The 14,749-nt window shown below is 53.2% G+C and overlaps 1 protein-coding gene across 7 annotated transcripts in view; it reads left to right on the plus strand.

The window, feature by feature from the left end:
- The window catches only part of LOC133357131 (connector enhancer of kinase suppressor of ras 2-like), a 51,489-nt gene that overhangs the window by 13,176 nt on the left and 23,564 nt on the right, over positions 1–14,749 (plus strand). For 5 of the 7 annotated variants that reach the window (XM_061574928.1, XM_061574929.1, XM_061574927.1 and 2 more), the window contains 7 exons: positions 864–983; positions 5,754–5,813; positions 7,907–7,975; positions 9,962–10,222; positions 11,576–11,706; positions 12,241–13,082; positions 13,570–13,635. In XM_061574928.1, the coding sequence (XP_061430912.1) occupies positions 864–983; positions 5,754–5,813; positions 7,907–7,975; positions 9,962–10,222; positions 11,576–11,706; positions 12,241–13,082; positions 13,570–13,635 (1,549 nt within the window). Of the gene's footprint in view, positions 1–863; positions 984–5,753; positions 5,814–7,906; positions 7,980–8,031; positions 8,188–9,961; positions 10,223–11,575; positions 11,707–12,240; positions 13,083–13,569; positions 13,636–14,749 lie in introns of those variants that run through there. The other 2 variants (XM_061574933.1, XM_061574934.1) reach the window with 2 other exon arrangements.

Here is a 14,749-nt window from a genome sequence, read left to right on the forward strand (position 1 = left end):
GTGTAGCCTTAACAGGCTGTTGGGACAAGTGCTGTTAGCGAGCGCCTATGAAGGCCGGCACGGCACACGATGGGGTTGGGTGGCCAGCACCACGCCCGACCGCCTTTGTCTTCCGAGTGGCGATGCTGGCACACACCTGCACCAGGTACTGCACTCATTTGAGGCTGAGTCGATCTCGGGGAGGCGCAAGACCGGTTCAGGTAAATCGTCACCGGTGTTGGTGGCCGTGAGCGGGGAATCCAACTCGGATCGTCCGGGTTCGTAGCGCAGCGGCGCGCTAACCACTGCACCACCGCTCCCCCACTACACTTGCGTCACACACACGCGCGCGCACTATTATTGACGATTGTTTCGTGAGTTGTGTTGGCGACCGTGAGGGTGTTTGTCGGTTAAACACCGTGTCAAGTGACGAGGTGACAGGTTGAGGTTCGTGGTTTTTTTAAAGTGTTGCCACCACGCATAACCAGGTGTTATAGGCTGCTGTGGGGCTACGCTGCGAGCAACTTGAGAGTCCATTGTTGTGCTGTACTTCGATGCTCCCACGTCTACGCTGCCCGTCTTCGGGGCGCGAAGTAATCTTAACCGGCCCCGCACAACCCGCACAGAGTGGCCGCTGTAAGCTTCCACATGATAAGCCACTTCATTTGGGCATGTCACTTGTGCCCAGGTCACTTTGAAAAAAACAAAAACAGCTATCCAGTGGCCCCCTTACCTTACCTGGTCAAGTAAGAAAATATCTAGAAAATAAATAGTCAACAGTTTAGTTTGACGTTTTGGGTTTCTCCGAACGACGACTCGCCCGGCTTACAAACACACACACACACGCACGTGTCCTCCGCGTGCATTGTGCGTCCTGTCCGCAGGGCTCCAGGCTGCAGCAGGTTTGCGAGAAGACGATCCTGCAGTCGACACACCGCGACCTGCAGAGGGGAGCCCGGCTCGTGGCCGCCAGGCTGGACGTGCGAAGCCCCGAGGAGGGCCTGGTAATTGCCACCGGGGACGACCGTTTCACGCTCGCACGCCGTCCGCCAATCGCCCAGAGTTCATCTCATTCCAACCCCCCTCCTCCGCCGCCACCCTTCCACCGCCGTTGGGGCACGGGGTAGGTTAAGCAGGATGGTGAGGTGGTCAAGCCGCGTAACCAGCGTCACGAGTAAGCGGAGTAGTGTATCGCCGTGATGTCTCCGACGTGTTTGTGGATCGGCGTGTTGCGTCGTTGTACAGGTCTCTTCCCGGATGACCGCGGTCGCATCACTGCTGGAGAGTTTTTTTTATTTTCCGCGTGCGCATCGGGTATCTGCATCCGCCGTGGTTTGTGCGGCGGATGCGGTTTTAGGGGTGGACCACGAACTCCTTTGTGGAAGATCAAACCCCAGCTTGCTTCTGCGTTGGGTCTTTCACAACAATGTCGGTGCTCGCTTGCGAGTTCTCTTCAACTCCGTTCGGCGCTCTCTCCAAGCTTCGGTTGGGTTGAACTCGCGACGTTGAGGGCCAAGCTCATGGTTCCAAAGAGGGTGGGGGGTGCTTGGCGTGACTTCGAACGACGACGAGGGACATCGTTCAGTGGGTGGACACGGGGGCCTTCCCGTGAGCCCGGGCACCACTCGCACGCCTCGGGCACCGCTCGTGCGCGTCACGGAGCCGGCGCTCGGCACCGGCGGGCAAAGGCACCAGCGGCTGTACAGGTGGCACGGTGTCCCGGCTGCTGCGCGGTGGCTCCCACTCCGCATCGTGAGCTTGGCGCTCCGGCAGCTCGGACTGGAGTGGATGCTTCTGCTGATGGAAATTATTGAGCGGCATTGGTCGGTGGGCAGGCCTAATGCTTACTTCGTTGTGGCGATGTTAAATGACCCTCCGTTTGTTTGTGTTTTTATTTCATCGTTCAATTTCCCAAAGTCCACTCAGGGCAACCTGTGAATGATCGCGTCCAAGTTTAGGTGCACTTTGCCAAATTGCCACAGGTTATTTCTTACCTGTGACCACCAGGTGACCGTGCAGCGTTTGTTTTAATGTTTGTTTTGTGCTGATGAGCACTAGAGATGACAGAACCCGTCCCAAGGTTTGCCCCTGCTTTAACAAATGCAGCTGAAAAACATAGGTGGTCGCTCACGCTCTTCTGCTGTTCCCATTGTCTGGAGCCCACTACCTCCCCCCCTCACAGCCGTCTGTGCTGTGGACTCCCTGCCCCTGTTCAAGCCCAGACTCGAAATCTTTATCTTATTCTCCGCCTTTGACCAAACTGCTTCTCTCTCTATAATATAAATATGCCCCACAATATATGTACATTCAATTCCAAATTGGTTTGTACCAGTCTACGTAGCCCAATGGCCACGTAGACTGGTGGGTCGGAATAACAATAGTCTTGTTTGTTTTTATTTTGATTGAGCTTGTATGTCACGCTTGTATATGTGCTTAGCCAACCGTGCTAATCGGAGGTACAGCAAGAAGTCGAGGAAGATGAAACTAAACTAAACTTTTTTTTTCTTTTACTAGGTGAGGCCCACTGAGCTATATATCTCTATTTAAGAAGCGACCTGGCCACAAATGATAGCTCAATGAAGTGGCTTATTACGTGGAAACGTATAGCAGCCAAATAGTCTAAACGCATGTCAATTCTAAATGTGTGTGGAGGGAAAAACCGGAGGACCCGGAGAAAAATCCACTTGACCACAGGGAGAGAGACATACAAACTCCAATGAGACAGGTCACTGGGTCGGAATCGAACCCACGACCTCCTCCATACCAGGCGAGGTAGTTAACATCACGTAGCCACTGTTGCATGAAACTGGGAGGATAATCTAATGGCGAGTTCTGAGTAAATGTCATGGACAGAGCTGAACGGTAGAAAGGCGATGATTTTCCAACGTCTTTCAGAAATGACACGGGGCACCCAAAGAGAGTGAATGAGAGATATACGATTTAGAATTCGTATGGCACATTTAAAAACTAGAACTGAAATACAGTAGTAGGCCAATGGAGGGGGGTTGTTTTTTGGGTTAGATCATAAAATCAGGCGACTATCAATGGCGTTTATGATATTGGGCATCGGTGGTGACACAATCAAGGGAAGGAATTGAATGTACAGCGCCCCCCCCCCCCCCCAATATTACAACAACCCCCAGGCCCTCATCAAACTTAATCCGGCCCTGATCGTGACAAGAGCGATAAAACAGATAATCTGACAAATGCGTGTGTCCTTCGTATATATATATATATCCGTCTCGCCGCGTAAAAAAACATGACGGTATTTCTTACACTGCCCGTGACAGCCCCACGGCCTTCTGCGAGTACGTAATTTTGGCAGCATTGATCCACGGACAAGCAAAACCTCTGGACCGGTTTCAACATGACAGTGTCTCATCAGCGTCCATCGTGAGCGAATGTTTAATATTTGTTATTATTTCTACACCGACGGAAAGCGACATAACACTGGTCAACACACTTTTTCTGGCATAAGGTATTCCACCGGTTTTAAGGTAATTTTGGGGTGCTGATTCCAAATCAGGTTTTTGAGATATCAAATATTGCATTTTCAATAAAAACTGCAGAAGAAAAATATTAAATAAATGTGGATATCTACATAAAGTGATATTATAAACACACTATCCTAAAAATACAGCACCATATTTTAACACTAAAGCAGTCACTGACTCGCAACAACTTGCAATCATAAGTGACAGAGTTAATTTCGGGTAAAATCAATGAAAATGGGGTATGCCGATAGCATGAAAATGAGATGTGATAGAGCAAATCTTGAAAACCCTGAAATTAGTCTAAAAGAGCTGCAAAAGTCTAGGCCAGAATTTTTTGTTGTTGTTGACCAGTGTATAATTGATAGTTTTTTTTGTTGACCAGTGTAATTTTCCCCATGCCGCAGTGGCGTGGCATGGCGAGCGGCGTGCCATTGGTTTGTTGGCACAGTGCCACGTTTCGACTGTAGGTTTTTCAAGTTTGAGCAAAGGCTGGTGAGTTTGTTTGATAGTTAAATTTTTGGGGGGAGGCCGGTCCCCGTGTGGCAATTCCCACGTCCCAGCTGCCAGCAGGCACCAAGCAGCTGCAGCACTCGTCATCAACGATCACCGGACCCAGACGGTGCCACACATTGGGTGTCACAAGCACGGGTGACACGCACAGGAGCGTCACGTACGGGAGCGTCACGTACGGGCAACGTTACAAAAAAAAATCTGATCCCGACGCTGGCGCACAGGAACGTGGCGTGCGCGGAGCGAGCTGCCCACAGGCGGAGCGAGCTGCCCACGGGCGGAGAGAGCTGCCCGCCGGTTCGTACACAACGAGAGCGATCGGTCCACAGCGGCCCTCGGGCGGCAGCTGCTGAGCTGAAGACGTGGCCAGGCGGAATGGCACGCGAGTGACGCTTCTCATGCTGTCCTGTCCCCCCCCCCACACCCGCGTACCCTCCCCCCCTCATCCCCACCCCCCCCGCTTCCCAACTTTTGTATTGACGACTCGCTGCATGAATTTTGTGGTGCGGTATGAATCGGACATTGTTATTATTGTTGCTATTGCTGTCGCTGTCGTTGTTGTTGTTGGCGCTCGTAAGCCGCTGCAGCACGAGCAAGCGCATTCACGCGCGGGCTGCTCTTCCTGGCGGGCAGGCGAGGCTGTCCGGGCTTGTTGCCGTGTCGACGTCGGTGGCATTGCGAGCAGAGCGTGTCGGGTGTCCGCCAGCCGCTCTATAATCGGCAGCGCGGCCCCGCCTGCCCCATACCGTGGGTGACCTTTACGCGGAGGTCACTGTATCTTCGCCAATCGTCGTCGTCATCGTTATCATCATCATCATCGTCGTCGTCGTGTACCCATGCCCAACCCCTGCCTGCGTCGGCGTTCAAAGGAGATTGCGCGCCGCTCCCCCCGTCAAAGCTCTTCCAATAATAACCTTGCTGCTCCGTTCACGAGAATCGTGCGTCCCACTCTTTATCCGTCGCGCACTTTATGAACAGTGCCGCTTTGTCGCCGGCCCCTTGACGTGTGCTTGGGACTCTGGGCGACTGTGCTCGGCGACTAACGTTGTCTCGTCTCTCTCTCTCTGTCCCGCGGTGGTTCGCTCGCGTGGATTGCTCTCCTGTTGTTCCCTCTTTCCGGTTTCGCCACCCCCCTCCTCGGCATTTATAAACGCCACGCGGCATTTCGATTATTCGGCCGCTGCTTCCTGTAAATCTCCACGTGTGATGATGATGATGGTGGTGGTGGTGATGATGGTGATGATGGTGATGATGATGATGGGGATGATGATGGTGGTGGTGGTGGTGATATCAGCCACTTCTATGAGCTATCACGTGGGGCCAAGTCACCTCTGATAAATAGCTAATGGTTTAGGCTGAGTCGACCTAGGGGTGGCCCAAGAACCTCTCCAGATAATCTTCACCACCAACCCCCCACCACACACCCCAACCTACCGCTCGCTCCCACTCACGGATAACGATAGTTGATCTTCTTGGTTATTTCGGTAAAGTCACGTAGAAGGGAAATAATAAAATAATAAAATAAAACATAATACAATTCTCACGACGTTTCGGCCACAACGCAAGCAGTCGTCCTTTCCGACAGCCCTGTGAAAGAAAGAACCAAGAAGATGAATGCTTGCAGTCACGAAAGCTTTAAATCGAAACGATAGTTGAGTTTAGTTTTTCCATTTTAACATTGCCACCAGTTTACGTTTTGTTGACAACAACCGCAGCTCGGTGCCAGCATTTGCCCGCCCAGGCTGCTCACCCTGTTCTGTCCCCTCCCAGGGCCTCTACCTGAAAACAACCCCGGAAGGCATGCACGTGGTCACGGGGGTGGTGGAGAATGTGAGTAGACTAAAACAGCCAACGACACACACACGCTCTCGCACAAAGACGAAGATCTCACCCCCCCCCCCCCGTACTGCCTTAACAGGCGTGTTGGGGCAGGCGCTGTTCGCGAGTGGCGCCTACGAAGGCCGGGGCGGCACTCGATGACGGTGGTGGGTGGCCAGCACCTTTATCTCCCGAACGCCGATGTTTACACACCGTAGCAGGGTGTTCATTTGAGGCCGAGTCGACCTAGGGAAGGCCCATGACCGGTTCAGATAATCGTCACCGGTTTTGGCCTTGAGCGGGGGCATGAACTGAGGTTGCTGGGTTCATCGAGCAGCATGCTAACCACTTCACTGCCACTCCCTACACACTCATACACGCACACACTCACTCATACACGCCCACACACACATTAATACACTCATACACTCCCGCACACAAAGACATAAGCTCATACACACAAGCACACATTTATGGACCCATACACTCATAAACGCATGCACTCACACACGAACACTAAACATACACTCATACACCACGCACAGACATGCGCTCATACACTCACGCGCACACACACGAATAAACGTTCGAATCGTCCTAAATGCCACCTCTGGGCCAGATTTTGAGCATTTATTTTTTAGTATCAAGATTCATCTGAACTTTGGGAAGCCCTTCCCCCTCTGACCATTTTAGGAACCTGTCTGGGAGCGTTGCGGTTCGTGGTGCCCTAGTTGGTACCACTCTGTGGACTCCGACCCGAGTCATTGTCTGGAAGTCCACGCTCCTTGTCAACACTCGCCTGGACTTTGCTCACCTCCGATTGCCTTGGGGTTTCCACGGTTCGGAAATCGCAATCTTTATTTGGCCCGGAGAAATCTTGACACGCTGTGAAGCTCTCTCTTTCACAGGCGCCCGGTTTGTTCCGCGAATGGCTCTGCCTAGGGAGCGGTGGTGCAGCGGTTAGCGCTACGATGCGCTGAGAACCTTGGCGACCCGAGTTCGATTCCCGCTCGCGGCCAACACCCAGTGGCGATTATCTGAACCGGTCCTGGGCCTCCCCTAGGTCAGCCTCAAATGAGTACCCGGTGCGGCGTGTAAACATCGCCACTTGGGAGACAAAGGCAGCACGGCGTGGTGCTGGTCACCCACCCCTTCGCATGCTGTGCCGGCCTTCATAGGTGCTCGCTAACAGCACTTGCCCGACAGTCTGTGAATAGGCTACACGGGATTCTTTGTCTTTTGTTGCGCTGTGCTGTGTACTGTATGTCCTGCGTGTGTTGTGTTATGTGGTGTAACGTACGTTGCTCTTTGCTGCGTATGTTCTGTGAATAATTTTTCGCGCTATGTATGTTGTTCCGTGTTGCGTATGTGCTGTGTATGATTTGGTGTGTGTCTGTGTTGCGCATGTGTGCATCGTACGCCCTGCGTGTCATTTGTCGTGCTACGCGCAGCCGCTCCGCGTTGTGTACGTCCCGCGTGCAATAACTCGTCGCGCGCGAGTACGCTAGCCCGCGGTGCGTCGTGTGTCCTGTTTGCGAGGGCCGCAGGGCTCTCCTGCGGCTCTCGTGGTCGTTCATCACGAGGAGTGCGTCTGTGTGTACGCACGTCGCCGTCCGTTTGCGCGCTCGCGGCTCCATACGGGAGAGCCGCTAATGTTCGTTTTAACACGTCGTAGTAGTGGCCTTTCGCGACCGATATTAACGACGGTGCAGGTTGTTTTTCTTTCAGGTTAGATCGCGTGAAGTCGGTTACTTCAGCGCACCGGTTGTGTGTTGCAGAGTAAACCCGCAACATTCACAGTTCTGAGTACCGAGAAATCGCACTGGCGGTAATCACAGCCAGCTTCATTGGGCGATTTTCCAGCATTATCTCGGGCCACGGCAGATCTCTCGCCTACTTCAGCAGTTTTTTCTTGCTTTGGTTGTCCTACCTGATGACGATTGCTTGTGTTGTGATCGAAACGTCGTGGTCTGTTATTTTTCTACCTACGTGACTTTACCGAATAAACCAAAGAGTATGGATTCCTGCAATCACGAAAGCTTCAAATCAAGAATTAACTCGTCTCGCTGCGCTGTTCCTCTCCCGCACCTTGCCCCTGTGCCCAGTCCCCAGCTGACCTCTCCGGCAACATTCACGACGGCGATGAATTAATCGCGGTCGACCGGCAGACGGTGGTGAGTGAGTAACCCCGCACGCGAAACTTCCCGCTCCTCGCGTCCCCGTCGCCACGACGATCGCGACCGGTGGGGGGGCGGGGGGTTGCCACGGTGATAATATTCGAACGGCACGGTGACGATACGGCAACCAAAGGTCCTCCCGCAGCGACGTGCAAAAAGTGTTGGGGAAGGCCGGGAGACGCGGCCAGGAGGCCTCACAACAGAAGCAGGTGTATAAAGAGCACTCGGGGCATTACGCAGAAACCATCAACATTTCTTGAAAAACAATCCTCTTCTATTTTGTGTTTTTTTTAAGCGCCTTTCGCCAAGGCGCTTGACGATGCTTACCGACCGCGGTACGAAATGGCAAAAGTAAGGTGACGGGGTGGGGTAGCACGTCCGTTTAGCGGTCGGGTTTGGAAAAGGATTGAGACGTGGGCAGTAGGGGAAGGAGGCGACGGGCATGTGGGGGGGGGGGGGGGGGAGTTGAAGGAAGAATGGGTGGAGCGTGATGGTGGATGGGTTAGGTATGAAGTGAGCGCACGGTTCGTGACGTTTACTCGCGGCGCTTCGGAAATAGAAATGTGACGCCCGTTGTTTATTTCTCCTGCCGCGTTTACGACGCCGACGGTGAGACGCAATCGCGGTCCCCTCCTTTTGCGTGAAGTTGGCCGGCCCCACCCTTTACCCCCCCGCCCCCCCCACCCCCGTATAAAATTCCCTTTGCGCTCGGTGTGTCCCGATTCGGTGAGCGAGGTGGTGGGATCTCCAATCTTCGGCCCGTTATTAATCCCCCGCCTGCGGATTTGTGAAGTTGAGGTGGGTGAGGAGGTGGGCGGGGGGGTTGGGGTGTGTGGTGGGGGGGTTGGGGTGTGTGGGCGGCGCTCTGGACTGCTTCAGACTCATTGTTTTGCCTGACTGGTAGATAACTGACGCTGACGCAGTCACCGCGACCGCATCGAGCCACGGTGGCTCGGTGATCATTTCCGAGCGCTCCCCGAGAGGTGGCCCTCTGACTCCACCCGCAGGGCAGCACTCGGCACTGACCGCGCCGAAAACGCCGTACAGGGCGATCCGCTTCGACAGTCTCCGTTTATTTCCCTACGGCCCCAGTGTGCGTATGCACGTAGCCAGCCGTGCTAATCACGTGTGCGGGGAAGGACAAACAAAGTAAACGCAGAAAGCCGTTTGAAAGAAATTATTTTCAGTTTAGTAGAGTAGCGTAGTGTACAGTGTTGTGTAGTATGTAGTGTTTAGCGTAGTGTGTATTTTAGTATATAGTGTAGTGTATGGATGTTGACCTTCTTTCGCACCGTACGTAGCCAACCGTGCTCATCAGAGATCCGGGGGAAGTACAAACAACTTAAACACAGAAAGCAGTTCTAAAGAAATGAGTTTTCAATCTAGATGATTCAAAAATTGCAGACCTCCAGTGTCTTCCTAATATCGGAAGGAAGAGACCCATACAGACCCACAGAGATCCAGAGACTCATATAGACCCACAGAGACCCACAGAAACCCATAGAGACACATACTCATATGTAAGCATATATGTACGTATGTTGAATCTTGATTTGAAGCTTTCGTGACTGTAGGTTATGATTATTTTTCTACCTACGTGACTTTACCGAAAGAACCAGAGAATATGTATGTTGAACTTCTTTTGCACCGTACGTAGCCAACCGTGCTAATCGGAGGTGCGGGCAAGGACAAACAAACCAAGCACAGCACGGTTCTTCTTATTGTTATTATGATATTTTTTCTGTATAGCGGGAGGGAAAAGCGACAGCATTGAGAAGCTTACGTCATCGGAACGGAACGGGAAGAACAAACCGTTGACGTGCACACGTCAGTGCGTCGCCGGAATGGTAAAGGGTTAGATTGTTGGGCTGTATCGGACCCAAAACAAATCAAATCTTAGGTCGGATCATTACGTGACATCAACTCGAAAGAACAAAAATCGATGACTGAATCGTACCCTCCTGGGCTCGTGGTGTGACGCAGGTCGGCTGGGAGATGCAGAACGTGGTGAGGGTCTTGAAGCAGGACCCGAGTGGCGTAGAGGTCACCCTCAAGACTCATCCCCCCTTCGCCGGCGAGCCGCAACCGCCGCAGCCGCCACAACCGCCGCAACCGGCAACCGCCACCGCCGATCAACAGCACGCGACCTCCGACTCGGCCGCCCCCGCCGCCGTGACCTCCGACCCGGCGGCGTGTCCACACAAGGGCCAGAGGATCAGAAGACAAAAGCCTTTGGATCGCAATGCACGTACCGTTGTTCCCGCTCGTTGTTGTCGGGTGTGTGTCTTCGTGTGCCGTGGGGGTGGCTGCGTGCATTCCGTCGATGGGGAAGACAAAGGGGGGTGGGGGGGGGGTCCCCTTATTCTTTACGGGTGTGGAGTAGTTGATAAGCGGCATCTTTATTGGGCCCTTTTCTGTCAGTGTCAAGATGATGAACAATGATACAGGAGACCAGTCACCGAGAACAAGGCATGAAGTCTGCGTTGACCACACATGTTTTGACATATGCATGCATTTATGCTGAACTTCTTTTGCACCGTACGTAGCCAACCATGCTAGTGCGGTTTTTAGTTGTTTTTTTTTCCGAGGGCCACCGTGACCCACTCATTCTGGACAGCCACACACAGAGGGTTGTTGACGCGACGCAAGGAAAGCCGCTCCCCGTGCTCGTATCGTCGAAAAAACAAAGGCCAGTGTTGATGGTCAGGCAAGATGTGTGTCAGTGTCAAAGTCCCAGCGGTTTATGGTTGCAGACATTTCAGCCGTTGACTGGAGGATCGCTGTTGTTGTGGCTCAGAGGTCCGGTGACAATAAAGCGACGAGATCTGTGGAGCTTGCGAGAGTGGATTGAGGAGGATTGAGACAATGACATCTCCCGGGGCGGGGATTATCACGATGATGGTGACGATAATAATGATGGAGATAACGATGGTAATAATGATAGTAATAACAATGGTGACGACGATGGTGAAGACGATGGTGATGATGATGATGATAGACCAACTATACCCGAACATCCAGTGGACCACGTAGACAAATAACCATCAAGGCCACTAATTTCTTTCGATGTCACGACTTAGACATTTCCACAACCCGCTGTGTGGGTGTCTGCGTGTACAGTCTTTCTGAAGTGGCTGGGTGGGTCAGAGGTCAGATCACATGATCCGGCACTGCCCGAATCCTGGGTTCGAGTCCTGGTGCAGCGTGTTAAGAGTTTCGTCCCGATTTTGTGTTTAAGTTTATTTAGACTTGTTGCGCAGATGACTATCCACGTGTAGCAAGTTTCCCCAGCTCGTTTACAAGGGAAAGCCATGGCACGTGATCGCACGATCTCAACGCCGACTGTCGCGCGACAGACACAGACACACGGGTGGCGCTAAATAAGCGGCGACATTTTCACGTTCTGTTCACGTGACAAAACCTGCACTAATTGGCCGTGTCGGGTGGAGGTTGGTTTACGACACGGTTTTACATTTACGCGATATGATATCCCCCCCCCCAAAAAAAACAACTTAGCTTGACCAACATCGGTCGTGGGGAAGCCCTTGTGGATCACGACTGGCGTGTGTCCGTTCCCGCGTTGCTGTGTCCCCGCAGGCCAAGGTGAAGGTCGTGGTCGATCCCGCTCACCACGCGCAGCCCGAGGGGGGGGGCGGAGGGGGGCGGGACGGTGACGACACACCCGTGGACGCTCTCCCGCTGCCGCTGCCGTGTCTCCCTCCGTGCTCGTAAGTGCGAGCGCCTCCCCTGTGACAACGAAAACAAAAAGTGCGTTTGGGAACGGTTTTAAAATTAATTATTTGAAGAAACGCTTGCAGTTGTTTTGTTAATAGCGGGCTCCGTTGAGATTGTGGGTTCAAATGTGGGCTGTAATTAAACTTAGCGACACTTGCCGTTAATAGCGGGCTCCGTTGAGATTGTGGGTTCAAATGTGGGCTGTAATTAAACTTAGCGACACTTGCCGTATATATTCGGAGCTTGCATGTCTCTCCCCCGTGGTCACGTGGATTTTTCTCCGGGTTTTTCCCTCCCCACATTTAGAATCAACGTCGCGCGTTCAGACTCTTTTGCAGCTGCTGCTGTAAATTTTCACGCGACGATGATGATAAGCCACTGTCGTTGAACTTCCATCTGCGATAGCCATGTCGCTTCTGCAAAATAAAGCTCTATAGCTAAGTGGGGCCTTACCTGCTACAATAAAAATAGTTTATAGTTTAATAGTGAATCGATGATCTGAGCTCAGTTACGAATGGCGGGCGCAGGAGCAATGGCGCTGACGGAGACCCACGGGCGGGGACGGCGGTGCGGGACGGCGACGCGGCAGTGACCGCCGTCGCCGCCACCGTCACCGCCATCGTCGCTGCCATCCCCACCGTCACCCCCACCGCCACCCCCACCGCCACCGTCACTGCCATCCCCACCGCCACCCCCACCGCCACCGTCACCGCCATCCCCACCGTCACCCCCACCGCCACTCCCACCGCCATCGTCACTGCCACCCCCACCGCCATCGTCGCTGCCATCCTCACCGCTACCCCCACTGCCACCATCACTGCCACCCCCACCACCATCGTTGCTGCCATCCCCACTGCCATCCCCACCGCCACCCCCACCGCCATCGTCACTGCCACCCCCACCGCCATCGTCACTGCTATCCCCATCGTCACCCCCACCGCCACCCCCACCACCATCGTCGCCGCTACCCCCACCGTCACCCCTACCGCCATCCCCGCCATCCCCACCGCCATCGTCGCCGCCACCATCACTGCCATCCCCACCGCCACCGTCACTGCCACCGCCACTGTTGCTGCCACCCCCACCGCCACCGCCACCCCCACCACCACCGTCACTGTCATTCCCACCACCACCCTCTCCCCCACCGCCAACCTCACCCCCACCGCCACCGCGGGGGTTCCTGCTCACCCGCCAAGTCCGCCGAGGGCCGACCGAAAGCGGTGCCGGCACGAGCGTGGCCGAAGTCGCTCGTTCAGCCGCGGCGCTGCGCCGGACGGAGCGTCTACCGGGGCCCGGGATGGAGACCGGGGAGGGGGCGTCGGCTGCGGAGGCTGCGGCGGCGACGGTGGCGGTAGTGCCCGTGACCACGGTACGGTGAACGGCGGTGAATGGTGGTATTGGTGAATGCTGGTGAAGGCTGGTGAATGGTGGTGAATGATGGTGAATGGTGGAGAATGGTGGTTTTGTGAACTGGTACGGTGAATGATGGTGGTTCGGTAGAACGGTGGTGTATGATGGTGAACGACGATGTTTTCTTGAATTACCTAATTGGCGATGATCGCTGCCCTACTGCGACAACTTGCCAGGACCCCCCTTGGGAAAGAGCTGCCTAGCTCATTGGGCCTAACCAGCTGAGATAATAACGTCTAACATTCCTGGGCAAGCTAGCGAAAACAAGGCAGCCCATGCAATCGATATTATTCGACAATAATTTTGGAGCTTCTGGTTGCAATGTGGACTACGCAGGCTGAAATGGCTTGGGGAAACATCCCACTTGGAATAAAATCAATTTCCTTGTCAAGCGAGGTGAAGTTTATCAGAGATGCAATCTTAAACGTGTCCCCGTGTCTATTCAGGCCTCACCCACCACCAGTCACTGCCAGCTGACTTCAGGATGCCGGGGAACATTCTGGAACACGAAGGTACGTCGTCTGACTGAGTGGTCGTACCAGCAGCAGCACCAACTCTCCAAGACCATGGTTCAAGCAGAGCATGCCGAGATGTTAACTACCTCGCTGGTATACAGGAGGTCGTGGGTTCGATCCCAACCCTGACGATGCCTGCTGTATATTTGGAGTTTGCGTGTCTCTCTCTCATCATCATCACGGTGGCTAGGAGATGTTAACTACCTCGCCTGGTATACAGGAGGTCGTGGGTTCGATCCCAACCCTGACGATGCCTGCTGTATATTTGGAGTTTGCATGTCTCTCTCTCATCATCATCACGGTGGCTAGGAGATGTTAACTACCTCGCCTGGTATACAGGAGGTCGTGGGTTCGATCCCAACCTTGACGATGCCTGCTGCTGTATATTTGGAGTTTGCATGTCTCTCTCTCATCATCATCACGGTGGCTAGGAGATGTTAACTACCTCGCCTGGTATACAGGAGGTCGTGGGTTCGATCCCAATCCTGACGATGCCTGCTGTATATTTGGAGTTTGCGTGTTTTCCCCCGTGGTCACGTTGATTTTTCTCCAGGTCCTCCCGTTTTTCCCTCCACATTAAGAATCAACGTGCGTTTAGAGTATTTGGCTGCTATACATTTTCAAATGATGATAAGCCACTTCATTGGGTTATTGCTTGTGGCCAGGTTGCTTCTGAAAAAGAGCTATATTGCTCGGTGGGCCTTACCTGATCAAATTTTAAAAATAGTGTTTAGTTTAATCTTATCTAATTTATAGAGCGCCTTCACTCAAGGCGCTTGAAAAAGCTTACAAAAACCAAACGATAAAGTACGCACAAACAATCTCCACAACTAACACGACACACAGAGGGCATTCATCCAGGGGCTGTAAATTACTATTATTAGTATTATTATGATAACCGTTATTCATAAAGGTTTTTGGGTTAGATTGCATAAGTATAAATGTGTCGTATCCCTCCACTGCTCGCCACAGCCAGTAAGGTTTGTCACGTAAACAACGCGCCGATTAGTTGACTACTTAAGCCCACCGGTGTGTTGGAGAGTAAATCCACAACATTTACAATCTGAGTAGTACGACGTTTCGCTGGTAATTACATTCAGCATCATCGGGC

The sequence above is a fragment of the Lethenteron reissneri genome, chromosome 56 (assembly GCF_015708825.2).
Source record: "Lethenteron reissneri isolate LAM-NWPU_2019-01 chromosome 56, ASM1570882v1, whole genome shotgun sequence".
Classification (NCBI taxonomy): domain Eukaryota; kingdom Metazoa; phylum Chordata; class Hyperoartia; order Petromyzontiformes; family Petromyzontidae; genus Lethenteron; species Lethenteron reissneri.